Raw genomic sequence first — 27,125 nt, forward strand, 5'->3', positions numbered from 1 at the left:
GGCAGTGTGCTGAGCCCCGAGCCCTGAGTAGGGGCTCCGCCCTGATTAGGGGGCGGAGCTTGGCTGATTAGGGGGCCTATAAAAGAGGCCTCCCAGCCGAGCAGCGGCCCTAGCAGCGAGCAGCGGCCCCCAGGAGCCGGCCAACAGGGCTGCTAACAGGGGAGTTTAAGTGGGAGTGAGTCTCATTGGAGGAGAAGGTATCTGTACTTGCGTCTGTCTTTGTAGTGCTTGTATGTGTAGAGGCCTGTAGGGGCAGTGTGCTGAGCCCCGAGCCCTGAGTAGGGGCTCCGCCCTGATTAGGGGGCGGAGCTTGGCTGATTAGGGGGCCTATAAAAGAGGCCTCCCAGCCGAGCAGCGGCCCTAGCAGCGAGCAGCGGCCCCCAGGAGCCGGCCAACAGGGCTGCTAACAGGGGAGTTTAAGTGGGAGTGAGTCTCATTGGAGGAGAAGGTATCTGTACTTGCGTCTGTCTTTGTAGTGCTTGTATGTGTAGAGGCCTGTAGGGGCAGTGTGCTGAGCCCCGAGCCCTGAGTAGGGGCTCCGCCCTGATTAGGGGGCGGAGCTTGGCTGATTAGGGGGCCTATAAAAGAGGCCTCCCAGCCGAGCAGCGGCCCTAGCAGCGAGCAGCGGCCCCCAGGAGCCGGCCAACAGGGCTGCTAACAGGGGAGTTTAAGTGGGAGTGAGTCTCATTGGAGGAGAAGGTATCTGTACTTGCGTCTGTCTTTGTAGTGCTTGTATGTGTAGAGGCCTGTAGGGGCAGTGTGCTGAGCCCCGAGCCCTGAGTAGGGGCTCCGCCCTGATTAGGGGGCGGAGCTTGGCTGATTAGGGGGCCTATAAAAGAGGCCTCCCAGCCGAGCAGCGGCCCTAGCAGCGAGCAGCGGCCCCCAGGAGCCGGCCAACAGGGCTGCTAACAGGGGAGTTTAAGTGGGAGTGAGTCTCATTGGAGGAGAAGGTATCTGTACTTGCGTCTGTCTTTGTAGTGCTTGTATGTGTAGAGGCCTGTAGGGGCAGTGTGCTGAGCCCCGAGCCCTGAGTAGGGGCTCCGCCCTGATTAGGGGGCGGAGCTTGGCTGATTAGGGGGCCTATAAAAGAGGCCTCCCAGCCGAGCAGCGGCCCTAGCAGCGAGCAGCGGCCCCCAGGAGCCGGCCAACAGGGCTGCTAACAGGGGAGTTTAAGTGGGAGTGAGTCTCATTGGAGGAGAAGGTATCTGTACTTGCGTCTGTCTTTGTAGTGCTTGTATGTGTAGAGGCCTGTAGGGGCAGTGTGCTGAGCCCCGAGCCCTGAGTAGGGGCTCCGCCCTGATTAGGGGGCGGAGCTTGGCTGATTAGGGGGCCTATAAAAGAGGCCTCCCAGCCGAGCAGCGGCCCTAGCAGCGAGCAGCGGCCCCCAGGAGCCGGCCAACAGGGCTGCTAACAGGGGAGTTTAAGTGGGAGTGAGTCTCATTGGAGGAGAAGGTATCTGTACTTGCGTCTGTCTTTGTAGTGCTTGTATGTGTAGAGGCCTGTAGGGGCAGTGTGCTGAGCCCCGAGCCCTGAGTAGGGGCTCCGCCCTGATTAGGGGGCGGAGCTTGGCTGATTAGGGGGCCTATAAAAGAGGCCTCCCAGCCGAGCAGCGGCCCTAGCAGCGAGCAGCGGCCCCCAGGAGCCGGCCAACAGGGCTGCTAACAGGGGAGTTTAAGTGGGAGTGAGTCTCATTGGAGGAGAAGGTATCTGTACTTGCGTCTGTCTTTGTAGTGCTTGTATGTGTAGAGGCCTGTAGGGGCAGTGTGCTGAGCCCCGAGCCCTGAGTAGGGGCTCCGCCCTGATTAGGGGGCGGAGCTTGGCTGATTAGGGGGCCTATAAAAGAGGCCTCCCAGCCGAGCAGCGGCCCTAGCAGCGAGCAGCGGCCCCCAGGAGCCGGCCAACAGGGCTGCTAACAGGGGAGTTTAAGTGGGAGTGAGTCTCATTGGAGGAGAAGGTATCTGTACTTGCGTCTGTCTTTGTAGTGCTTGTATGTGTAGAGGCCTGTAGGGGCAGTGTGCTGAGCCCCGAGCCCTGAGTAGGGGCTCCGCCCTGATTAGGGGGCGGAGCTTGGCTGATTAGGGGGCCTATAAAAGAGGCCTCCCAGCCGAGCAGCGGCCCTAGCAGCGAGCAGCGGCCCCCAGGAGCCGGCCAACAGGGCTGCTAACAGGGGAGTTTAAGTGGGAGTGAGTCTCATTGGAGGAGAAGGTATCTGTACTTGCGTCTGTCTTTGTAGTGCTTGTATGTGTAGAGGCCTGTAGGGGCAGTGTGCTGAGCCCCGAGCCCTGAGTAGGGGCTCCGCCCTGATTAGGGGGCGGAGCTTGGCTGATTAGGGGGCCTATAAAAGAGGCCTCCCAGCCGAGCAGCGGCCCTAGCAGCGAGCAGCGGCCCCCAGGAGCCGGCCAACAGGGCTGCTAACAGGGGAGTTTAAGTGGGAGTGAGTCTCATTGGAGGAGAAGGTATCTGTACTTGCGTCTGTCTTTGTAGTGCTTGTATGTGTAGAGGCCTGTAGGGGCAGTGTGCTGAGCCCCGAGCCCTGAGTAGGGGCTCCGCCCTGATTAGGGGGCGGAGCTTGGCTGATTAGGGGGCCTATAAAAGAGGCCTCCCAGCCGAGCAGCGGCCCTAGCAGCGAGCAGCGGCCCCCAGGAGCCGGCCAACAGGGCTGCTAACAGGGGAGTTTAAGTGGGAGTGAGTCTCATTGGAGGAGAAGGTATCTGTACTTGCGTCTGTCTTTGTAGTGCTTGTATGTGTAGAGGCCTGTAGGGGCAGTGTGCTGAGCCCCGAGCCCTGAGTAGGGGCTCCGCCCTGATTAGGGGGCGGAGCTTGGCTGATTAGGGGGCCTATAAAAGAGGCCTCCCAGCCGAGCAGCGGCCCTAGCAGCGAGCAGCGGCCCCCAGGAGCCGGCCAACAGGGCTGCTAACAGGGGAGTTTAAGTGGGAGTGAGTCTCATTGGAGGAGAAGGTATCTGTACTTGCGTCTGTCTTTGTAGTGCTTGTATGTGTAGAGGCCTGTAGGGGCAGTGTGCTGAGCCCCGAGCCCTGAGTAGGGGCTCCGCCCTGATTAGGGGGCGGAGCTTGGCTGATTAGGGGGCCTATAAAAGAGGCCTCCCAGCCGAGCAGCGGCCCTAGCAGCGAGCAGCGGCCCCCAGGAGCCGGCCAACAGGGCTGCTAACAGGGGAGTTTAAGTGGGAGTGAGTCTCATTGGAGGAGAAGGTATCTGTACTTGCGTCTGTCTTTGTAGTGCTTGTATGTGTAGAGGCCTGTAGGGGCAGTGTGCTGAGCCCCGAGCCCTGAGTAGGGGCTCCGCCCTGATTAGGGGGCGGAGCTTGGCTGATTAGGGGGCCTATAAAAGAGGCCTCCCAGCCGAGCAGCGGCCCTAGCAGCGAGCAGCGGCCCCCAGGAGCCGGCCAACAGGGCTGCTAACAGGGGAGTTTAAGTGGGAGTGAGTCTCATTGGAGGAGAAGGTATCTGTACTTGCGTCTGTCTTTGTAGTGCTTGTATGTGTAGAGGCCTGTAGGGGCAGTGTGCTGAGCCCCGAGCCCTGAGTAGGGGCTCCGCCCTGATTAGGGGGCGGAGCTTGGCTGATTAGGGGGCCTATAAAAGAGGCCTCCCAGCCGAGCAGCGGCCCTAGCAGCGAGCAGCGGCCCCCAGGAGCCGGCCAACAGGGCTGCTAACAGGGGAGTTTAAGTGGGAGTGAGTCTCATTGGAGGAGAAGGTATCTGTACTTGCGTCTGTCTTTGTAGTGCTTGTATGTGTAGAGGCCTGTAGGGGCAGTGTGCTGAGCCCCGAGCCCTGAGTAGGGGCTCCGCCCTGATTAGGGGGCGGAGCTTGGCTGATTAGGGGGCCTATAAAAGAGGCCTCCCAGCCGAGCAGCGGCCCTAGCAGCGAGCAGCGGCCCCCAGGAGCCGGCCAACAGGGCTGCTAACAGGGGAGTTTAAGTGGGAGTGAGTCTCATTGGAGGAGAAGGTATCTGTACTTGCGTCTGTCTTTGTAGTGCTTGTATGTGTAGAGGCCTGTAGGGGCAGTGTGCTGAGCCCCGAGCCCTGAGTAGGGGCTCCGCCCTGATTAGGGGGCGGAGCTTGGCTGATTAGGGGGCCTATAAAAGAGGCCTCCCAGCCGAGCAGCGGCCCTAGCAGCGAGCAGCGGCCCCCAGGAGCCGGCCAACAGGGCTGCTAACAGGGGAGTTTAAGTGGGAGTGAGTCTCATTGGAGGAGAAGGTATCTGTACTTGCGTCTGTCTTTGTAGTGCTTGTATGTGTAGAGGCCTGTAGGGGCAGTGTGCTGAGCCCCGAGCCCTGAGTAGGGGCTCCGCCCTGATTAGGGGGCGGAGCTTGGCTGATTAGGGGGCCTATAAAAGAGGCCTCCCAGCCGAGCAGCGGCCCTAGCAGCGAGCAGCGGCCCCCAGGAGCCGGCCAACAGGGCTGCTAACAGGGGAGTTTAAGTGGGAGTGAGTCTCATTGGAGGAGAAGGTATCTGTACTTGCGTCTGTCTTTGTAGTGCTTGTATGTGTAGAGGCCTGTAGGGGCAGTGTGCTGAGCCCCGAGCCCTGAGTAGGGGCTCCGCCCTGATTAGGGGGCGGAGCTTGGCTGATTAGGGGGCCTATAAAAGAGGCCTCCCAGCCGAGCAGCGGCCCTAGCAGCGAGCAGCGGCCCCCAGGAGCCGGCCAACAGGGCTGCTAACAGGGGAGTTTAAGTGGGAGTGAGTCTCATTGGAGGAGAAGGTATCTGTACTTGCGTCTGTCTTTGTAGTGCTTGTATGTGTAGAGGCCTGTAGGGGCAGTGTGCTGAGCCCCGAGCCCTGAGTAGGGGCTCCGCCCTGATTAGGGGGCGGAGCTTGGCTGATTAGGGGGCCTATAAAAGAGGCCTCCCAGCCGAGCAGCGGCCCTAGCAGCGAGCAGCGGCCCCCAGGAGCCGGCCAACAGGGCTGCTAACAGGGGAGTTTAAGTGGGAGTGAGTCTCATTGGAGGAGAAGGTATCTGTACTTGCGTCTGTCTTTGTAGTGCTTGTATGTGTAGAGGCCTGTAGGGGCAGTGTGCTGAGCCCCGAGCCCTGAGTAGGGGCTCCGCCCTGATTAGGGGGCGGAGCTTGGCTGATTAGGGGGCCTATAAAAGAGGCCTCCCAGCCGAGCAGCGGCCCTAGCAGCGAGCAGCGGCCCCCAGGAGCCGGCCAACAGGGCTGCTAACAGGGGAGTTTAAGTGGGAGTGAGTCTCATTGGAGGAGAAGGTATCTGTACTTGCGTCTGTCTTTGTAGTGCTTGTATGTGTAGAGGCCTGTAGGGGCAGTGTGCTGAGCCCCGAGCCCTGAGTAGGGGCTCCGCCCTGATTAGGGGGCGGAGCTTGGCTGATTAGGGGGCCTATAAAAGAGGCCTCCCAGCCGAGCAGCGGCCCTAGCAGCGAGCAGCGGCCCCCAGGAGCCGGCCAACAGGGCTGCTAACAGGGGAGTTTAAGTGGGAGTGAGTCTCATTGGAGGAGAAGGTATCTGTACTTGCGTCTGTCTTTGTAGTGCTTGTATGTGTAGAGGCCTGTAGGGGCAGTGTGCTGAGCCCCGAGCCCTGAGTAGGGGCTCCGCCCTGATTAGGGGGCGGAGCTTGGCTGATTAGGGGGCCTATAAAAGAGGCCTCCCAGCCGAGCAGCGGCCCTAGCAGCGAGCAGCGGCCCCCAGGAGCCGGCCAACAGGGCTGCTAACAGGGGAGTTTAAGTGGGAGTGAGTCTCATTGGAGGAGAAGGTATCTGTACTTGCGTCTGTCTTTGTAGTGCTTGTATGTGTAGAGGCCTGTAGGGGCAGTGTGCTGAGCCCCGAGCCCTGAGTAGGGGCTCCGCCCTGATTAGGGGGCGGAGCTTGGCTGATTAGGGGGCCTATAAAAGAGGCCTCCCAGCCGAGCAGCGGCCCTAGCAGCGAGCAGCGGCCCCCAGGAGCCGGCCAACAGGGCTGCTAACAGGGGAGTTTAAGTGGGAGTGAGTCTCATTGGAGGAGAAGGTATCTGTACTTGCGTCTGTCTTTGTAGTGCTTGTATGTGTAGAGGCCTGTAGGGGCAGTGTGCTGAGCCCCGAGCCCTGAGTAGGGGCTCCGCCCTGATTAGGGGGCGGAGCTTGGCTGATTAGGGGGCCTATAAAAGAGGCCTCCCAGCCGAGCAGCGGCCCTAGCAGCGAGCAGCGGCCCCCAGGAGCCGGCCAACAGGGCTGCTAACAGGGGAGTTTAAGTGGGAGTGAGTCTCATTGGAGGAGAAGGTATCTGTACTTGCGTCTGTCTTTGTAGTGCTTGTATGTGTAGAGGCCTGTAGGGGCAGTGTGCTGAGCCCCGAGCCCTGAGTAGGGGCTCCGCCCTGATTAGGGGGCGGAGCTTGGCTGATTAGGGGGCCTATAAAAGAGGCCTCCCAGCCGAGCAGCGGCCCTAGCAGCGAGCAGCGGCCCCCAGGAGCCGGCCAACAGGGCTGCTAACAGGGGAGTTTAAGTGGGAGTGAGTCTCATTGGAGGAGAAGGTATCTGTACTTGCGTCTGTCTTTGTAGTGCTTGTATGTGTAGAGGCCTGTAGGGGCAGTGTGCTGAGCCCCGAGCCCTGAGTAGGGGCTCCGCCCTGATTAGGGGGCGGAGCTTGGCTGATTAGGGGGCCTATAAAAGAGGCCTCCCAGCCGAGCAGCGGCCCTAGCAGCGAGCAGCGGCCCCCAGGAGCCGGCCAACAGGGCTGCTAACAGGGGAGTTTAAGTGGGAGTTTACAGGGGGAGGTGGAAGGGGAGGCAGGTGGGCGCGGTGGTCGGTGTGCTTTGTTCCCTCAGAGGCTGCAGGCAGAGACCACAGCAGCCATGAGCCAGGCAGCAGGGGACACAATGCAGATGAAAGCATGTAGCAGCTGCGGTATGTATATAGTCCTAGCAGGTGCACCTGATCAGAGGTATGTCTGTATGAAATGCCGCCTACTTGCCCTGTTAGAGGAAAAGGTTCGGGGGTTGGAGATGCAAGTAGAGACCCTGGTAGAGTTTAGAAGGGGGTTTGAGCAGCTAATGGAGCAAAGGCAAGGGGTGGCTGAAGGGGCATGCTCAGGGGTGCAGATGGAAGCGGGGGCTATGGTCTGTGAGGGGGGAATGTCGGGGGGAGAACAAGAGCAGTGGAAGCATGTGACCGTGAGAAGCAGGCCAAGGAAAAGGAGGGCTAGTGAGGGGGAAATAGAACTCAAGAACAGGTTTGGGTGTTTGGCTAACGAGGAGGGGACGCAGCAAGTGGTACCTGATGGTGGGAGGCAGAGGAAGAAAAGAAGGGCAGCTAGTCCAATACACAGGGGGGAGGAGTTGATGGAAGTAGCATCAACACTTGGCCCCGGGAGGATACAGGATGGCAATAGGGGGACTATAAGGGAAAATAGAGACAGACAGGAGTTACGGCCGCAGGGAACAGGGGATAGATTGGTAGATTGCGCTGCCCCCAGGCAAAGGCAGGTTTATGTGATTGGGGACTCCTTACTGAGGAGGTTAGACAGGCCTGTGACCAGGGCGGACCCGGAAAACAGAAGGGTGTGCTGTCTGCCGGGCGCTAAGATACGGGATGTGGACCTGCGGTTGAAAAGGATCCTAAAAGGAGCGGGTAAGAACCCCTTGATCGTCCTTCATGTAGGAACGAATGACACGGCTAGGTTCTCGCTAGAGAGAATCAAGGGAGATTATGCCAGGCTGGGGAAGACGCTTAAGGAAGTCGAGGCTCAGATTATCTTCAGTGGGATTCTGCCTGTTCCTAGAGAAGGACAGCAAAGGGCAGACAGGATTGTGAGGATAAATAGCTGGCTAAGGGAGTGGTGCTATAAGGAGGGCTTTGGGATGTATGGCCACTGGGAGGCTTTCGGGGACAGACAGCTGTTCTCGCGGGATGGACTTCACCTGAGTAGGGAAGGAAATAGACTTCTGGGAGGGAGGCTGGCTCATCTCATCAAAAGGGCTTTAAACTAGGAACTTGGGGGAGACGGTTGGGAGATGTCCAGTTGATCTCCACGCCAGATTCCAACACTGAAAAAGAGGGCGAGGAGAAAAGCACAGATATAGGTAGGGGTAGGGAATTGGACATAAGAAGGAGGGGACGGATGGACACTACGGGGTCCGTACCAAAGTGCACAACTAATGGGAGAAAAGATAGACAGCATATGGTAAGATGTTTATACACCAATGCGAGAAGCCTAGGTAACAAAATGGAGGAATTGGAGCTCCTGGTCCAAGAAATGAAACCTGATATCGTAGGAATAACCGAAACGTGGTGGAATGGTAGTCATGACTGGAGTACAGGTATGGAAGGATATGTGCTGTTTAGGAATGACCGGAAAAAAGGTAAAGGTGGGGGTGTGGCGTTGTATGTCAATAATGAGCTAAAATGTAAAGAAATAATAAGTGATGGAATGGATAAGACGGAGTCTGTCTGGGCAACAATTACACTGGGTAAAAGAACTACTAGAGCCTCCCCTGAGATACTGCTTGGGGTGTGCTATAGACCGCCGGGATCTAGCCTGGATGCGGACAGAGAACTATTTAATGTTTTTAAGGAAGTAAAAACTAATAAGAGCTGTGTGATCATGGGGGACTTTAACTTCCCAGACATAGATTGGGGAACAAATGCTAGTAACAATAATAGGGCTCAGATGTTTCTAGACGTGCTAGCAGATGAATTCCTTCATCAAGTAGTAGCTGAACCGACGAGGGGGGATGCCATTTTAGATTTGGTGCTGGTGAGTAGTGAGGACCTCGTTGAGGAAATGGTTGTAGGGGACAACCTTGGCTCGAGTGACCATGAGCTAATTTGGTTTAAACTAAATGGAAGGGTTAACAGAAATAAAACTATGACTGTGACTAAGGTTTACGATTTCAAAAAGGCCAACTTTAATAAATTAAGGCAACTACTTAGGGAAGTGGATTGGGCTAACATACTTAGAGAGCTAAAGGCAGATGAGGCCTGGGATTATTTCAAGCTGAAGTTGCACGAGCTGTCCGAGGCCTGTATCCCGAGAAAGGGGAAACGGTCAGTAGGCAGGGGAATTAGACCCAGCTGGATGAGCGGGCGTCTCAAAGGGGCGATTAAGAAAAAACAGAAAGCGTACAAAGAATGGAAGAGAGGAGAGATCGGCAAAGAAACCTACCTTATTGAGGTCAGAGCATGTAGGGATGCGGTGAGAAAGGCCAAAAGCCGTGTAGAGTTGGACCTCGCGAGGGGAATTAAATCCAATAGTAAGAGGTTTTATAGCCATATAAATAGGAAGAAAACAAAGAAAGAGGAAGTGGGGCCACTGAAGCTTGCAGATGGAGTGGAGATTAAGGACAATCTAAGCATGGCACAATATCTAAATGAATATTTTGCATCGGTGTTTAATAAGGCTAATGAAGGGCTTAGGAATAGAGGGAGCGGGACAGAGGGGAATAAAGGAGGGGCGATTGACATCAAAGTATCAGAGGTGGAAGCCAAACTTGACCAGCTAAATGGGACTAAATCGGGTGGACCAGATGATCTTCATCCTAGAATATTGAAGGAGCTGGCGCGAGAAATTGCAAGCCCCTTGGCGATAATTTTTAATAAATCTGTAAACTCGGGGGAGGTACCGATGGACTGGAAAATAGCTAATGTGGTTCCTATTTTCAAGAAGGGGATAAAAAGTGACCCGGGTAACTACAGGCCTGTTAGTTTAACTTCTGTAGTATGCAAGGTCTTGGAAAAAATCTTGAAGGAAAAAGTAGTTAAGGACCTTGAGGTGAATGGCAATTGGGACAAATTACAACATGGGTTTACGAAAGGAAGATCGTGCCAAACCAACTTGATCTCCTTTTTTGAGAAAGTAACAGACCTTCTAGATAAAGGAAATGCGGTGGATCTAATTTACCTAGATTTTAGTAAAGCGTTTGATACTGTGCCGCACGAGGAATTACTGGTTAAATTAGAAAAGATGGGGATGGATATGAAAATCCAGAGGTGGATAAAGAACTGGTTAAAGGGGAGACTGCAGCGGGTAGTACTGAAAGGGGAACTGTCGGGTTGGAGGGAGGTCACCAGTGGGGTTCCTCAAGGTTCGGTTTTGGGTCCGATTTTATTTAATCTATTCGTTACTGACCTCGGAACCGAATGTAGGAGTGGGCTGATAAAGTTTGCGGATGACACAAAGTTGGGAGGTATTGCCAATTCGGAGAAGGATCGGGATATTTTGCAGGGAGACTTGGATGACCTTGTAAATTGGAGTAACAATAATAGGATGAGATTCAATAGTGGGAAGTGTAAGGTGATGCATTTAGGGATGACTAACAAGAATTTTAGTTATAAGTTAGGGACGCATAGGTTGGAAGTGACGGAGGAGGAGAAGGACCTCGGAGTCCTGGTTGATCGCAGGATGACTATGAGTCGGCAATGTGACGTGGCTGTGAAAAAAGCTAATGCGATCTTGGGATGCGTTAGGCGAGGTATTTCTAGTAGGGACAGGGAGGTGCTGCTTCCGTTATACAAGGCGCTGGTGAGACCTCATTTGGAGTACTGTGTGCAGTTCTGGTCTCCTATGTTTAAAAAGGATGAACTCAAACTGGAACGGGTACAGAGAAGGGCCACTAGGATGATCCGAGGAATGGAAAACCTTTCCTATGAAAGGAGACTCGAGGAGCTCGGTTTGTTTAGCCTAACCAAAAGAAGGCTGAGGGGGGATATGATTGCTCTCTTTAAATATATCAAAGGGATTAATACCAAGGAGGGAGAGGAATTATTTCAGCTTAGTAGTAATGTGGATACGAGAACGAATGGATATAAACTGGCCGTGGGGAAGTTTAGGCTTGAAATTAGACGAAGGTTTCTGACCGTCAGAGGGGTAAAATTTTGGAACAGCCTTCCGAGGGAAACGGTGGGGGCAAAGGACCTCTCTGGCTTCAAGATTAGGCTTGATAAGTTTATGGAGGGAATGGTTTGATGGGATAATGTGATTTTAGTCAAATAGGCATTAACGGGCCATAGCGGGTAAAATGAGAGTCCGGCTGTAGAATCTTGCCTGTATGCTCGGGGTTCTGCTGATCGCCATATTTGGGGTCGGGAAGGAATTTTCCTCCAGGGTAGATTGGCAGAGGCCCTGGAGGTTTTTCGCCTTCCTCCGCAGCATAGGGCAGGGGTCGCAGGCTGGAAGATTCTGTTGTGGGTGAGTCAGCTTTTGTGGCCTGCATCATGCGGGAGGTCAGACTAGATGACCATATTGGTCCCTTCTGACCTTAAAGTCTATGAGTCTATGAGTCTATGAGTTGCAGTTTCAACTTACAGGTGTATAGTTCTTAAAATCCTCTTCATTAAACATGTAGAACTAGTTTTACTTCGATGGTAAGGAACAGCTTTTATCACTCGCTTGCATTTTGCTCTGGCACTGTGAAGTGGGTATAAAACTGCCAGAGTGGGGTAAAGGGGCATTGGTGTAAATCAGAATCCGGCCCAATGAGTTCCATGCGCTATGCTGTTTTACACTGAGAATGTGGCCCTTTGTCTAAACAGGTACCACATAGCTTGCTGTACTGATTGCAAGATATAGTGAAGAATTCAAATCCGAACACTGGTCATTTGATTATATTATATGTACGTGTGTGTGTGTATTGTATTCATATGTATATTAATATTTACTATACTGTGTAAATACTTACATTTTTTTAACTATAGGTGGAAATGAAACAACTACAAGAAAGTTACAAGGCTTTGGCAGACCAAATGAACCTCATATTGTCCAAACGTTTATGGTACATCATGATAGAGCAGTTCCTGATGAAGTATGTCTGGAGTAGCTGTGGTTTGATTATGGTGGCTGTACCTATAATCACAGCAACAGGATTTGCAGATGGCGGTAATAAAGACTTTTATTTAATTTCAAATGTTTCTTTAAAACTATTAGTGTAGAAGAGTAGTCATGTAAGAAGACTACATTTCATTTTAATACCATTTATAGCTGTAGTGCTATAATATTCAAACACCATACACGCCTCATCCTTGGGCAGCTCCTGGCATGTGTAAAACTTTACAAACCATTTGAAGACATATCAGTGACAGAAACTGCATCTTTGAACTTAAGCGTGATAAACACATTCTGAATCAAAGGATAGGTTTTTCAAATAAGATGCCAAGGTGAATTGTGGTTAAGCAGTTTATAAATATCACTTTAACCATTTACTGCCCTTTCTGATGTATGAAGATGGTCTCACAAACTTTAAAATAAAATCTTGTTTTTTATATTTGCAATATCAAGAATGTCAGGTGCTCGCTTTCCTCTCTTCACAGGAGGCCCTAAGCTGTGAGGTCTCATCAAGTTGTAATGTTAGCTGTAGCCCTCATGCCCCAACCAGGGTTGGGAAGGTGTGTCAATTCTCAGAATGTCTGCTGCTATATTACTAAATACTATCCATCTATCTACCTATCTAGTGGGTTTTCTGTGGCGTTTGCTCATCACCTTAGTATCAGAATGCTTCACAAACATTGATTAATTAATATTTATTTATTCTGTTTTGTGTTGACCTGTGTAAGAATCAGCATCTCCTCTCACCTCAAGTAGAGTAAAGAAAGAGAAGTGAAGCTCAGGTTATAGGCTTTTATGACAGCACTATTCAGGTTATAGGCTTGTATGGCAGCACTATTCAGGTCTTCTGAAGATCATGTCCAGATCTTCCAGCAATGAGAGCGAAGTGAAGCCCTGATTTTAATTTTGTTTGAAATGTTTTTTTTTTAAAAAGTCAGGGAAAAAATACAACTTGGAAGAGCAGGAGGCAAGGGGAATGTGTTTGCTTGTTCATTTTGTAGTTTACATAGAATCATAGGACTGGAAGGGACCTCAAGAGATCATCTAGTCCAGTCCCCTGCACTCATAGCAGGACGAAGTATTATCTAGTCCATTCCTGACAGGTATTTGTCTAATCTGGTCTTAAAAATCTCCAATGATGGAGATTCTACAGCCTCCCTAGGCAATTTATTCCAGTGCTTAACCACCCTGACAGGAAGTTTTTCCTAATGTCCAACCTAAACATACCTTGTTGCAGTTTAAGCTCATTGCTTCTTATCCTATCTTCAGAGGTTAAGAAGAACAATTCTTCTCCCTCCTCCTTGTAACAGCCTTTTTATGTACTTGAAACATGTGCAAGTCTTTGTACTTTGTGATTATATACTAACTTCAGTAGAAGAGAAATCCACAAAAAAAGAATACAATGATTTAAAAATTCCTGTTTAACATTTTTAGATACTGCATATTAGAGCTTAGAAATTATAATGATAAGTATCCTAGCAATACCTAAGCTAAATAAATGGATAGAGAAAAACTGACTTTGAAGTTGGCTCAACAAATCTCCATATACATGACTGGAATCATAAGAAGTCTTAAAAAAATCAATAAGATTCACCATGCAAAGATTCTGTAATGCTTTGTAAATGAAAAGATCAATTTTAAATCCAGTACATTTAACCAAGTACCAATGGATTGTTTTCAGAGCAGGTGAAATCTGTGCATATTGTCTGAATTTGATAAAGAATTTGGCAATCATATTCTAAACAAAGGAGTTTATACAGGTCCATATTATACAGAACAATCAGTGAAGGATAACAGTGTTTTAGTACTTTGGAAACAGAAATGAGGTTAACCAATTTAATGTACTTTCTGCTAAAATGGAAATAAATGCAGCTCAGCAAAATCCCTTAACTGATAAAGAGATTATTTAACCACAGAATGTAAATGTCTCCTCCCTAGCCCTTCCCCCATGAATCATAAACAGGTTAGGGGTCCTTCAAAGAGAGAGAGCCTCTATAAAGGTGTATAGAGGAAAGGAGCAGTATTTCACCCATATCAACTCTACAGTAAGTAACATTCTCTGACATCCAGGAATGGACCTCTGACAAATATGTTTAAAATGTAGACGGAGCAGAAGTCAGAAAAATAAATCTGTCTTCTCCATGTCAGTGGTAGGCCTGTCACATACACCTCTACCCCGATATAACGCTGTCCTCGGGAGCCAAAAAATCTTACCACGTTATAGGTGAGGGGGAGGGATAGCTCAGTGGTTTGAGCATTGGCCTGCTAAACCTAGGGTTGTGAGTTCAATCCTTGAGGGGGCCACTTAGGGATCTGGGGCAAAAATCAGTACTTGGTCCTGCTAGTGAAGGCAGGGGGCTGGACTCGATGACCTTTCAAGGTCCCTTCCAGTTCTAGGAGATAGGATTCCATTCTTTTTTTTTTTTAATTTTTTTTATATCGAATTTGCTTTGATCTGCCAGAGTGCACAGCCCTGCCCCCCCAGAGCACTGCTTTACCGCGTTATATCCGAATTCGTGTTATATCGGGTCGCGTTATATCGGGGTAGAGGTGTAATACTGAAGAGTATTTGCCAGGAGGAACATGCAAAATGTTAAAGTGTAGAACTTATTACAGAGCCCTGAGGCATTCTACAAGAACAGGGACAAGATCATAAATGCATTATTAATGGTGACAAATTGACCCCATCAAGTGGTAAGAAGTAAACCAGGTATGCTAAAAATCCAACAAGCACAGCTCACTGCTGAAGGCGATTTAGTTGGCGAAATAGTACTGTATCCAATCAGATCAAGTGTGGAAGGCAAATGAAGTTGGTTAAAATCTGAGGAATGGGAACTAGAACTGTCATTGATGAATAAACCCATTAGAATCCAGGAAGTGTTTGGAACCGAATAGCTAGTGTTTAGAACTTATGACCATGCCTGAAATCAATCTGAAACTGTTCACATAGATGGTCTTCAGACAGGAGGGATTGCATCAGTACAGCAATAGCCTTTTCACTGTTGCCAAAAAAAAATTAGGTATTTGTATGTATTTAAAATACACACAGACCACAGCTAGTGCTACCTTTTCTGATATCCGTTTGCTGTTACAGTATATGAGTTTTGTAAGTCGTTTTATAGTACGCTAGTATGCAAAAGGAATCATACAAAAAACACAAGTAGACCAAAATATACTGAATGTAGTTAGTTCCCTGGAAATTAAACATTAATGACAATGAGACTTTAATTTCATTAGGCACAATAGATATGGGTTTTCCATAAAACAAATGGGATTAAGAAGTTTTATAAGTGGGGAACAAGTTATACTACTGACAGAGGTTAGATACTAGACTAAAGAGAGACCACTGGCCCAGTCTGTTGTAATATGGCACTTCCTCTAACACAGAAGGAAAAGCCTATGTGTGAAAAACATTGGAGAAAATGATCAAGAAAAGTTATTTTGGGCAGGTCTGGTGGTTTGATTTCAGTCATGCAATAATGGAGAATTGTGTTCTGGAGCAGTTTAAAGTTCCTCAAATTTACCCAATTTTAAATCCACAGTGACATCTAAAATGCTGTCTAGATCAGTAAAACTTGGTTATCTGCCAAGGAAGAGTTCTAATTTTTTTTTTTTTTAGTTTTGTACTACTGAATTGGCATCACTACTGAGGACTGGATTCCCTACAGAGCCTTATTCACATGAGTCCTCCCATTGGAGTAAATGTGACAACTTACATGACTATCTATATGAGTGAGGGTTTTAGGATCACACCCTGACTGAGGAAGGTTCTGTCCTTTTTTAGAAAGGCATGACTCTCATTGTGTACCAGATGTGTATATCCCAGTGTGCTGGGTGACGCACTACTGACTTGGAATAATTTAAATTAAAAAATCTGAACAGCCACAGTTTTCTTAAATAATTCAGAAATTGAATTTTGAGACAAAGGGAGGCCAAATTGGGGTCATATGTGTATGACAGTAACTTTCTATATAATATTTTTGGCCCAAAATGTTTACACTTATCTCTTGTGTATCTTCATTGATGTAAGTGGAGTTATACCAAGGATGTATTTATCCAGGTTTTTTTTTTTTTTGGTGGCTTGATAAATTAAAACAAACTAGCGTTTGGGTATTAGGAGCTTCAAAAGCAAAAAGAAGATACAGACAGGTACAACAAGATTTATGTTTTCAAACACTGCAGAGTCTGACCTTGTCATGGAGGTGAGAGAACCACTCGCTGCGTAAGAAAATTTCGCTTACGTTGCTTTAGCATTACCTGCCATAGAACAGCACATAAAATGACCATCACGTTACACCTGTAGGAAACTGCTCACAGATTTTCTTGACTAAAAGCACTGAGCCAGCCTAATAGAAGATATTAATAATAATTCCTGATGTAGGAGTTGGCATACTGGATCAGCCTACTAGCCTGGCTAGCCTAGTGTCTGGCAGTACCCATACTTCAGAGAAAGACAGAAGTTCCAATCTGCAGCACCGTTAACCAGTCTGCATAATGTTATAGACTGGTTAAGGATATCTTCCCAAAACCCCTCTTGCAACCTAAAATTTCACATTTGGTTGACCATATATTGTCATCTTAATTTGCTTAGTTGCAAATGTTAAGGATTATACATTATTCATTCTTAAAAAATTCAGCCACATTATTATCTTGATGATTTTGTGGAGGAGCAAATTACAGGTTGGCTCCATGCTGTATAGCAGTTTCTGTGGGTGTGATGACGGCAAGAGATATCACAATAGCAGAATTGGACTCCAGGCATGAAATACTTAATGAATTTTACTCTGGGAAAAACAAACACTTCATGTGAAGATATTATACTTGAAACATAAATGTGTTTCTTTTTCCCATGCCCTCTCTAGTTTCGGCTGCCATTTTTGCCTTTGTCAGTTGTTAAGGCTATTTTCTCACCAGACATCACTTCTTGCTCTTATTTGATTCAGAAGAATTTTCATGCTAACAGGCTACAATGTTATAACAAAGGATTATGGGATCAAACAGACAGAGAAACTGGGTTGTGAGAAAGAAGACTCTTACTCAGACACAGATCCCTCTAATACTACCAAGAGGAATATAGAAACTTACTGTCAGTTAATTGCATTCTTATAAAATATTCTAATTTTGCCAAAGGTGCATCAGTATGAATGTTCCTTTTTAAGTGGAGTGAAGAACTAAGTAAGGTTGAAAATGAGTAATAGCAGTACTAGTAAAAACAAAACAATGAAACTGAAATTCTGTTTGATTCACTACAGTTGTGGTAAAACTCAGACTGAGTAATAGTATATTAAAAAGAAAAAGAGGTTGATGGGTGTTAAAAAGAAAAAAGGATGATTTGTGTAAGAAGAATTATTTCTCATACTCCCATTTTTTCTTTGTTACTAGAAGTTTTATGCCAATTGTTTGCCTTTCTGATTCCTTTAAGAAAGTTGTCTTCATAGAGTTAGTGTTCTTAACTTAATATCTGTTTTAATAATGGCTCACATTTTAACCATAATTTAATTTGTAGAGATATTTTTCAGAAGAATATTTGAACAGAAGAACATTTTTTGCTTTTAGAGTTAGAAGATGGCCATAAACAAGCAATGGTTAGTGAGCGAACAGAAGCCTTTACTACTTCACGAAATCTGTTGGCCTCTGGAGCAGATGCCATTGAAAGGATTATGTCTTCTTACAAAGAGGTATTGGGTGTCATTTGTAGTATACAACTGAAAAGAGAAATAAATGAAAATAAAACAGAATTTGCAAATGTAAGATTTTTTTTTAAATTTATTTTGTAATCATATTGGGGCAGATTCTGCAGTCCTTAAATCAATGGGAGTTTCTCTTGAGTGAAGACTGCAGAATTTAGCCCTTAGTAACGTAAGTACAGATAGTATTTTAATGTGGGGATAATTTGTGGCCCATGAGCATAAACCATGACAGCATTTTCTAGACTAGAGCCAGATACTGTGCAGACTTCTCAAGCAGTTCTTCTAATAGACTGTGATTTTTGATTCATCTGTTTCAATAGTTGGCCTACAATGTAGAGAGACTGCCTGGTTACCAATTATGTGAAGGTGTTACTATTAGCATTCAGTGTTAAAATCATTTATATAATGCTATACATTTACATGGGGCCTTGCAAACATGGCTGCTTTATGACACAGAAAAAATATCCACTAAATAATAGGTGAAAGACAGCAAACTGATTTGACTTGTAACACAATTACACTTTAATTCAGAGAGTATGAAGTGAAAGACCCAGGGAGCTGAGCTTCCATCTTAATTTTATACATAAAATTTTGCCAAAGTAGTAGTGGGATACCACACCGTCATCTTTTATTCTAAGTTACTTTTAGGCAATTTCCATCGAATGGTAATATGCTTCCCGTGAACTTTAATATTTTATGGTAATAAAGTACGAATCCCACTCCCTTTTCTTACCTGAGCAGCCCTGTAGCAGTCACTGGAACTGACCTCATTAGTAAGATGGGCAATGTTTGGCTCTTTGCGATTTTATTTTTTGTCTGTAGGCCACCACGGTAAATCCAACTTGTCAGTGTTTTGATGGGTAAGTCTACAGGCTCATGCTTTTGAAACTGTTACCACCTGTTACCTTTCTTGCAGCGTGTGAGTTGAGATGGTGGTCTAAGGTTTGTTCATAGGGTACAGCATTCAGTATCCCAAATATCACTGTGACAGAGAGCACTGTTTGGGATGCTGGTTTGCAGGCTTAGCAAAGGCCAAGGATTGAGGGCTTGATTCAACTCCCACTGAATTCACTGGAAAGTCTCCCAGTGGGAGTTGGATCAGACCTTGAATAGGCTTGGAGACTACTACATTGTCATATTTAGAAGTGGTCATTGCAGGACAGTATGGAGGGCACACTGGTGAGACAATGTGGAAAGGCTGTCCTGCTGCTGTCCACGGTGTACCTGCTCTACTGGTAGCAGGAGATCTTCAGTCTTAAATACTGTCAGTACAACTCTTTTCACAAGTGTTAGAGACAAAAACCTGCCAATGCAGGACAGTCTAGGCTTACTCATGGAGTTGAAACATTTGATAATTACCATGGGTTTTGTAAAGTTCTCCTTATAAACTCCTATACTCTTATAAAACCATGACTGAGAGCAGGATCTTATAATTCATAACAAATAGCTGTTCTTGAATTTTGTACAATTATGGGACTTGTCTAGAGTTACACTTCCTTACACCAGAGACGTCTTCTAACACCAGGTTTGGATCTGGCTATCTCTAAATGCTTTACTACAACTAGCTAATTTATTTGTTTTTTAAGGCTATGTCTAAACGACACACCACTTTCGGTGGCGTGTAAGGTACGTGTGCTACATGCTACATTGAAAAGCACCCTGCATTCACACTGTGGTGTGTTGCTACATGTGTCAGTGAAAGGCTCCAGCAGTGGGGGAGGCAGCTGGGAAAGGTTCTAGCAGCTCCCCTCTGTCAGAGCCTTTCCCCCTACTGCAGTCTTTTCCTACGGCAGGGAAGGACTCCAGCAATGAGGAGCTGGCAAAACCTTTCCCCTCTGCCTCCCCCCTGGTTGCAACTTTCCCTGCGATAGGAAAAGGCTTCGGCAGTGGGAAGGCAGCGCAACACTATACTGCTAGAAATAGCTATGTAGATGAGGAGGGTGGCTTGGGCAAATTGGAGCAGTGTCGGGTTTGTACTCAGATACATACCCACACCTTTTACTTTACTTGCCTAAGTTGTGCCTGTCTGTCTACGGTGCTATTTATACCCGTGTTGGGGGTGGGGGCTACGCAGTATGTGCTCTGCATGCCGCAGAAGGAAGCATGCTGTTTAGATGCACGCTTATACTCATTGTCCTGCTATTCTTGCCTCTCTTCTAGCTTTCGACATCAGAATTTGTGTTTTCTGAATCTGGTAATCATACAGTTATATAGGAATAATACTTTTCCCTTCAGTCTTCTATACTACTGCAGATGCTTGGGTGTAATTCCTCTCTGCCAGCAGATGGAGACAGTACATTGAGACTTTTTGGTGAGGTCATCACCTGCAAGAAAAGGGGCTTGCCAGGTCCTAGAGCTCATTTGTTTCTGTCTCCAGCAGGCTGAGGATCAGTATCTTCAATGGCTGTGGAGAAAGGCCTGAACAAAGGAAAAAGTCCTTGAGCAGGCATCAAAGGTCTAGGAGGATTTCCAACTATGCACCAATATGAGGCTCCATAAAAGGCATAGACAGCGTGGCATGCAATGAGCTAGGCCTCAAGAGTACTATCTGGCTAACTGCTGCAGTCGTTTCAGGCTTTCACACACAAAATAGATTTCTCCCCACAGGATTCCTCCCCTGCGAGTTAGAGGATGACAAGGTAAAAATAAAAAAGGGCAAGGTAAGGGTGAGAACTACCTTCCCCAAGACCCTGTCAGCCCTGTTCCCCAGAGGCCCCCTCAATTGCAGGGGGTCCAAGGTCCAGGCAGACAAGCAGATCTTTATCCAAAGGAGGATTCATGGGACCTTTGCCAGGGTCTGCTGGAGAGCCTTCCGTGCAGTTTTAGATTCCTCTCTCATTTGAGTCTCAGTTGCTCTGGGGACTCAGCCTACCCAGGAATCCTGACTCCAGATACCAGTGTGTAGAGAGGGGAGTACCTGGGGTACGCCATGACCCTGTAGTAGTTTTCACTGACAAATGTACGAGTCTGTCATATCTGGAGGAGAACAGTTGGACTCATTCCTCTGCACTTTCACCACAGGCTGAAAAATGTTTTGGCGTGGGTACACTGAACAGCCACCATCTCTCACTCAAATAAACTGACCCGGAGCAAAGAGATGGCCAAGGAAAACCAGGTATTGAAAGCAGCCCCCCATGCTCCTCTTAGCCATCCTATTTGTTATTCCCATAGTCAGAGTATGCAACAGTGCAGACTAGCCAAACAGATCCTAAATATGCTAGGGAGAGTGGAAAAGAGGAGTGAGTTTTTTTAGAGAATTTGTCACAATAGAAGACCTAAACAGACTAGATTGCCACAGAGTCCAACAGAACAGCAGAGAAGTAATTCAGCAGGACTAAAGATATGAATTCTAGCACCACAGATGCCCTCACAATTAAATAGAATGGTACACTGGCATGCTTTTCTCCACATTGACCCATGATGGGGTGTTAGGAATCTCGCAAAAAGGCTCAGCAGTTCAGAGCCTCACAACAGCAGCATGAGTGCCACAGAAGAAAGAGAGAAAAACAAAGTGAGCAGCATCCAAATCCATTCCTTCCAAGAGAATGAAGTTTCTAGTCAGGGAAAGTTGCTTCAGTGCCAGCAAGGAAGTCCCAGAAGCATTCAGAGTGTGTGGCATTAGAAAGTTAAATGCATTGTGTCCTGGAAGGTGTATACAGAACTACAGGAGATAGGGAAGGCAGCCACCTGGGGTATATGTCCTTCACTGTTTAACCTGTAGTGTTCAGCAAATGTAATGTTCAGGCATGAGCTGATTCATCATTTGGTGAGAGCGCTGAAGGCAGCTTTCATGAGGTATAATCAGTGCCTACTGTATGGCACAGCATTGCTTTTGGAGGTAGCCAAACATCTGGCTTGGCACAGAAAATCAAAGAGAGGAAAATTTTCCTTATGTGTTACATTTTCTTTCTTTGCTATCTTCTATGCCAGTCCAGGCCTCCTCCCTTCAAGCTTAGCACTGTCTTCTGCACATTTCCAGGACTTTTTCAAACATCAAGTTTTATGCTAGGGCTCCGAAAATTGTGTGTGGTGTATTTTGCACAATAAATTGCTATTATAGGAACTGCTTTAAGAGATTCAGCTGACAGATGGGAGCTAGCAGCCCCCTTATTTGCTGGTGATGACATCACTAAAAATTCTCAAGGCCTTTATTGGAGTTATACCAATTTACGTCAGCTTAGGATCTGTCCTTCAACGTAATGTCGCCATCTGCTGGCAGATAGGAACTGTACGTGTGCATCTGGGGGGACTGTCAGAGAAGATCTCAAAGAAATAAAATTAATTGGTGAGGAAAAATTTCCTTTTATTCTTAATCCAGAATGAAATCTAAGTAGTACTGAGTCAAAATGATTGGGAATGCTATCCATAAATGACTGGACAAAGTATTTAATTTCCAGTTTCCAGATTATGTAATTTAAACAGATCATTTGTTGTTCTCAGGTCACCGAGTTAGCAGGCTATACAGCTCGAGTGTACAACATGTTTTCAGTCTTTGATGAAGTGAAGAGGGGCATTTACAAAAGAACTGCTGTTGTTCAAGAGATTGAAACCAACAGCAAGAATGAAGATAAAGCAGAACTACACATTGATGGTCCCTTGGAAATCAAGGGTGGGTAATTCATATTTTGATACTTTTCTCTATAAACTCTTCAGCCTACTATGCAACTTTACTGGTATAAACAAAGTCTTTCTTTACACAACCCTTGCTGCTATTTCAAAGTTGCCACAGATCAACTCCTCTCCCATTACATATTCCTAACCTACTTCTTTGCAGTTTTCTATGCCTCCTAGCAGACAACCCTGAGATTCCTTCCCAATGTACTCGCACAAGGGCTGGCTGGAAATTCTCCATCAAAACCTCCACAGAAAATTGTTTTTTTGACATTTTTTTGCCCAGAAAGAATCTGCTTTCCTTTACTTTTTTTTAGTTTTAATTAGAAAACTGAAACCTGAAAATTTTCATCTGAAAAGAGAAAAATTTTGATGTTTTTAGTAGGATTTGGCCTAAAAAACTTCAGGCACTGAAAATCAAAATGTGTTCAGTTTTCATATTTTCAACAAAAAGACGCAATTTTCCACTGAAAATTTTTCTGATCAGCTCCAACCCTCCTGCCTGCCTTTCCCCTTGCTCCTCCTACTCTCTACGTTCTGTCATTTCCCCTGTTTCTCCTCCTTCTAAGGTCTGTATATGTGCCCTCTGACTGAATTCTCACTGTGCCCCATTACTCACCTTCTGTCTCTACCCCTCACCCCCATCCAATTTTTTCCCCAATCCCCTCATATGGCCTTTTGCCATTTACTTCTCCTGATTACCCACATTGGACTCCTTCCATTTCCTGCTTCCCAGCTGCTGCTGACAAACCAAATCCCTTCCCCACCCCCACAGGAAAATAGTAGCTATTCAGAGGCGAAGGAGTTAAACTGCTGTGTGTGAAATATTTTCTTCCTTCTCTTACAACATTATTGCCCTTCAGCACAGATTTCTCAACAGGGTCATAATAAACACCCTGAGGCGGCACAAACATTAACTGTAAGCATTAACTGATTTCTTGACCTTGTAGGACATGACAATGTGTGATTACCAATAAAATAAACAACATTTTGTAATAGCTACATTTTGTAATGTAGTAGAGAAAAGGGTTTTTTAGTCCAAATAGTGGTAAATTAATGTACTTGGCCCACAGGCAATTGTTCTTTAGCATGACTGCCTAGTTATTTTAAAGACTGAATGCAGTTCAAATAAATATGAGAACTCTGCTGATGTTTCCATGTGGTATAGCATCCCATTCTTCAGTCCATACCAAGACTTTGTTTCCACTACAGTTGCAGAGGCAACATATTTTCTGAGGCTCTCCCATCAGAAGTTCCACTGTAATAACATTTTTCTTCCTTTCTTTCAGCCTTGATAATTTCAGAAATCCCTGCATAGGAATTTATAACAGTGGAGGGGTGCGTGGGTGGGTATCTGTGCACATGTGTGTACACTCATGTGTGCATACATGTAAGTGTGCATATTGTTAAAAGAAAATCCATGTCTTTTAAGGCAAGTTTATTACATTGCCCCACACCACTTATTTCCTCTTAAATCGTCAGTATCAACTTGTGCCACCAAATAATGTTATATTATCCTCTGTATTTACTACAGCCCATAACTTTACTGATGTAGGCTAAGAAAGAATGACAACCTTTTAAACAGACAAGGTGAGTGAAGTAATATCTTTTACTGGACCAATTTGTGCTGGTCAGAGAGACAAGCTTTCGAGCCACACAGAGCTGCTTTTCAGCTTGTCTCTCTCACCAACAGAAGTTGGTCCAATAAAAGATATTACCTCACCAACCTTATCTTTCTAATATCCTGGGAACCACATGGCTACAACTACACTGCATACAACCTTTTAAATACTTTAGTCAAATAACAATAATATATTACTTTACTTAGTCTTTCCTTATCTTATCATTCAGAATTATAAAAAAGGATCATCACTTATTTTTTGTAGCTGTGCTATCAATTTATATGCCTCATTACATTAAAAAACAAAACAAACAACCTCCAACCCCCTTACATTAAGAGAGCCTTAAGGTCGCAAAGTCAAGCACTCAAATATTAGGAAATCCCAGAATTAATGTTACCTGTGCAACTCTCACCATGATATCTGACTATTTTACAAATGTTAATGAATTGATCTTCACAACATCTGTTTGAGGGTATTATTATCCCTGTATTCTAGCTGGGGAACTGAGGCATAGAGAAATTAAGGACAAATATGTCATAGGTGCCCAACTTGAGACGCCTAGGGGTTTCAGATTATTTAGTATTTTTATAACACCTTATATGTCCAAAGTGCTGCTTTGACTTCTGTTGCAGTCATGAGCACTCCTGAAAATCTGGTCCGAGCTGTTTGACGTCAGGCACCTAGAAAATAAGGAACGCACAGTTAGTGGCCAATGGTGGTAATTTTGGTTCAAGTGGCTTGTCCAGCATCACATGGCAGAGGCAATCAAGTAGAATCTAGTTCTCCAGGATAGCATTTTAATTCTCTAACCATAAGACTATATATTCTCTTCTGATGGTCTCCTGCCTCCTTCACTACACATTTTCCAACTTCTCCGACAAATGAGGCAGGCAACAGATGGAATATTCAGAGAATGTAGCTGCCAAACTCTAACAAGCCTTTATGTTCAAACTTTTTTCAGAGGCTTATAACTTGGCCAAATTTGGATGAATTTTCATGGAGATGGCATAAGGCACATCCCTGACATCAGGGTGACCTGTCTGCCAAATTTCAAGTTCCTGCTCCAGAGCTTGGAAGCAACAGAGCTTCTCAACTAAGTGGTTGTAAGAACTATTTTAAGATGGGAAGAACAACCCTAATTTCATTCCCAGAAGCCACCAAAATATTTTAGCTGAAACTTTGCAAAATTCAGCCTGAGGAAAATGCCCAACATGGAAAATTTCAGCCCAAATAGTTACAGATTGGTAAAGTTATAAGCAACTGAAAACAGGGTCTTATAATGGAAAGTGTAAGGCAACCTTAATTATAGGCAGTGCTACCAGATCCACGTGTAACAATCCTGTATTTAATTGTTTCTTTATTTGGATTAGTTTAAGACTTGACAAAATACTTAGGGCTGTCAATTAATCACAGTTAACTCATGCGATTAACTCAAAAAAATTAATCGTGATTAAGCACAGTTTTAATTGCACTCTTAAACAATAGAATACCAATTGAAATTTATTAAATATTTTTGATGTTTTTCTACATTTTCAAATATATTGATTTCAATTACAACATGGAATACAAAGTGTACGGTGCTCACTTTATATTATTATTTTTATTACAAATATTTTAAAAACAAAACAATGTAAAACTTTAGAGCCTACAAGTCCACTCAGTCCTACTTCGTGTTCAGCCAGTCACTAAGAGAAACAAGTTTGTTTACATTTGCAGGAGCTAATGCTGCCCACTTTTTATTTACAGTGTTACCTGAAAGTGAGAACAGGCATTCACATGGCACTTTTGTAGCTGGCATTGCAAGATATTTACATGCCAGATACGCTAAACATTCGCATGCCCCTTCATGCTTCTACCACCATTCCAGAGGACATGCTTCCATGCTGATGATGCTCGTTTAAAAAAAAATGCGTTAATTAAATTGGTGACTGAACTCCTTAGGGGAGAATTGTATGCCCCCTGCTCTGTTTTACCCACATTCTGCCATATATTTCATGGTATAGAAGTCTCGGATGATGACCCAGCACATGTTGTTCATTTTAAGAACACTTTCACTGCAGATTTGACAAAATGCAAAGAAGGTATCAATGTGAGATTTCTAAAGACAGCTACAGCTCTCGACCCAAAGTTTAAGAATCTGAAGTGTCTTCCAAAATCTGAGATGGACGAGCTATGGAACATGCTTTCAGAAACCTTAAAAGAGCAACACTGTGACGTGGAAACTACAGAACCCGAACCACCAAAAAGGAAAATCAACCTTCTGCAGGTGGCCTCTGACTCAGATGATGAAAATGAACATGCGTCAGTCCGCACTGCTTTGGATCGTTATCAAGCAGAACCCGTCATCAGTATGGACGCATGTCCTCTAGAATGGTGATTGAAGCATGAAGGGACATACAAACTCCAGAAATTCGTGGCTCTCAGCCCTGTTCTTGGACTAATAGATATCACTGACCCCCTGAATGTTTCACTAACTTTTTTTTTTAATTTGTAGGAAAAGTTATTGATGTTGATCATGGAATTGTTTGTGAAAATGTTCCTATTATTACCCCAAATGGAGATGTGGTGGTTTCCAGACTAAACTTCAAAGTAAGATGATATGCAAGAATCTTCTGATTGTTGCCATCACATTAACACAAAACAACACAGAGTTCATGTACCCTATGTTAAATACTTGGAGAAGAGGGGAAGTCAAGAAAGGTAGGCATAGTGGCTCACTAGAGGCAGATATGTACAGTGTATCCTGCTCAAAGAAAATGGAGAGAGAGGAGAGGGAATGGTTTGACTTGTATCATTGTCAGATTAAAAACTACAGCTGCATTTTCAAAATTGCTTAAGGGAGTTCTGCATCCAACTCCCATTGAATTTCTATGGGACTGAGGTGCTTAACACCTTTAGGATGCTTTAAAAATCTTCCAAGTCCACAGCATTAGAACAAACAGTGAGTCTGTGGAACTTCACTTGACCACTCCAAGGATCAATAGTAACTAACAGCTGACAGTATAATCTGCAGGCCCAATCCTACAATCTTTGCTCAGCAAAAACTCACATTGTTTTCAGTGATTTATTGCAAATAGCAATCAATTCCTATTGGCATTACATTGTTAATGCATTTCATTTATTGAATGATTCCAAAATATGTCACAATATTGAATATTAGTGCAGTAATTATATAGAAATAGGTGAAAGCATTGGAAAGTTGCATGAGAACGTCCACTACCTCATTTATGCATCTAATTGCTCATGTTACCTCTGTATTTGTATTCTGGGTGTGTGCGAGAGACAGAGAGAGAGAGACCCTTTAAGGAAATAGTCAGCACCTGGCAGAATAGGGCCTTTAATTTGGCAAAACTCCCAGCTACTTTAAATGTATTTTGTTTGAGAGTAGCAGCCGTGTTAGTCTGTATCCTCAAAAATAACAGGAGTACTTGTGGCACCTTAGAGA

General features: G+C 45.8%; 1 protein-coding gene across 2 annotated transcripts in view; it reads left to right on the forward strand.

Annotated features, from left to right (window-relative positions):
- The window catches only part of ABCD2 (ATP binding cassette subfamily D member 2), an 85,687-nt gene that overhangs the window by 14,627 nt on the left and 43,935 nt on the right, over window positions 1-27,125 (forward strand). The window contains exons 2-5 of one of the 2 annotated variants that reach the window (XM_065419412.1): window positions 11,631-11,811; window positions 17,314-17,435; window positions 21,888-22,056; window positions 26,175-26,269. In XM_065419412.1, the coding sequence (XP_065275484.1) occupies window positions 11,631-11,811; window positions 17,314-17,435; window positions 21,888-22,056; window positions 26,175-26,269 (567 nt within the window). The remainder of the gene's footprint in view (window positions 1-11,630; window positions 11,812-17,313; window positions 17,436-21,887; window positions 22,057-26,174; window positions 26,270-27,125) is intronic. The other variant, XM_065419420.1, reaches the window with a different exon arrangement.

This window comes from Emys orbicularis, chromosome 1, assembly GCF_028017835.1.
Source record: "Emys orbicularis isolate rEmyOrb1 chromosome 1, rEmyOrb1.hap1, whole genome shotgun sequence".
In the NCBI taxonomy this organism is placed as follows: domain Eukaryota; kingdom Metazoa; phylum Chordata; order Testudines; family Emydidae; genus Emys; species Emys orbicularis.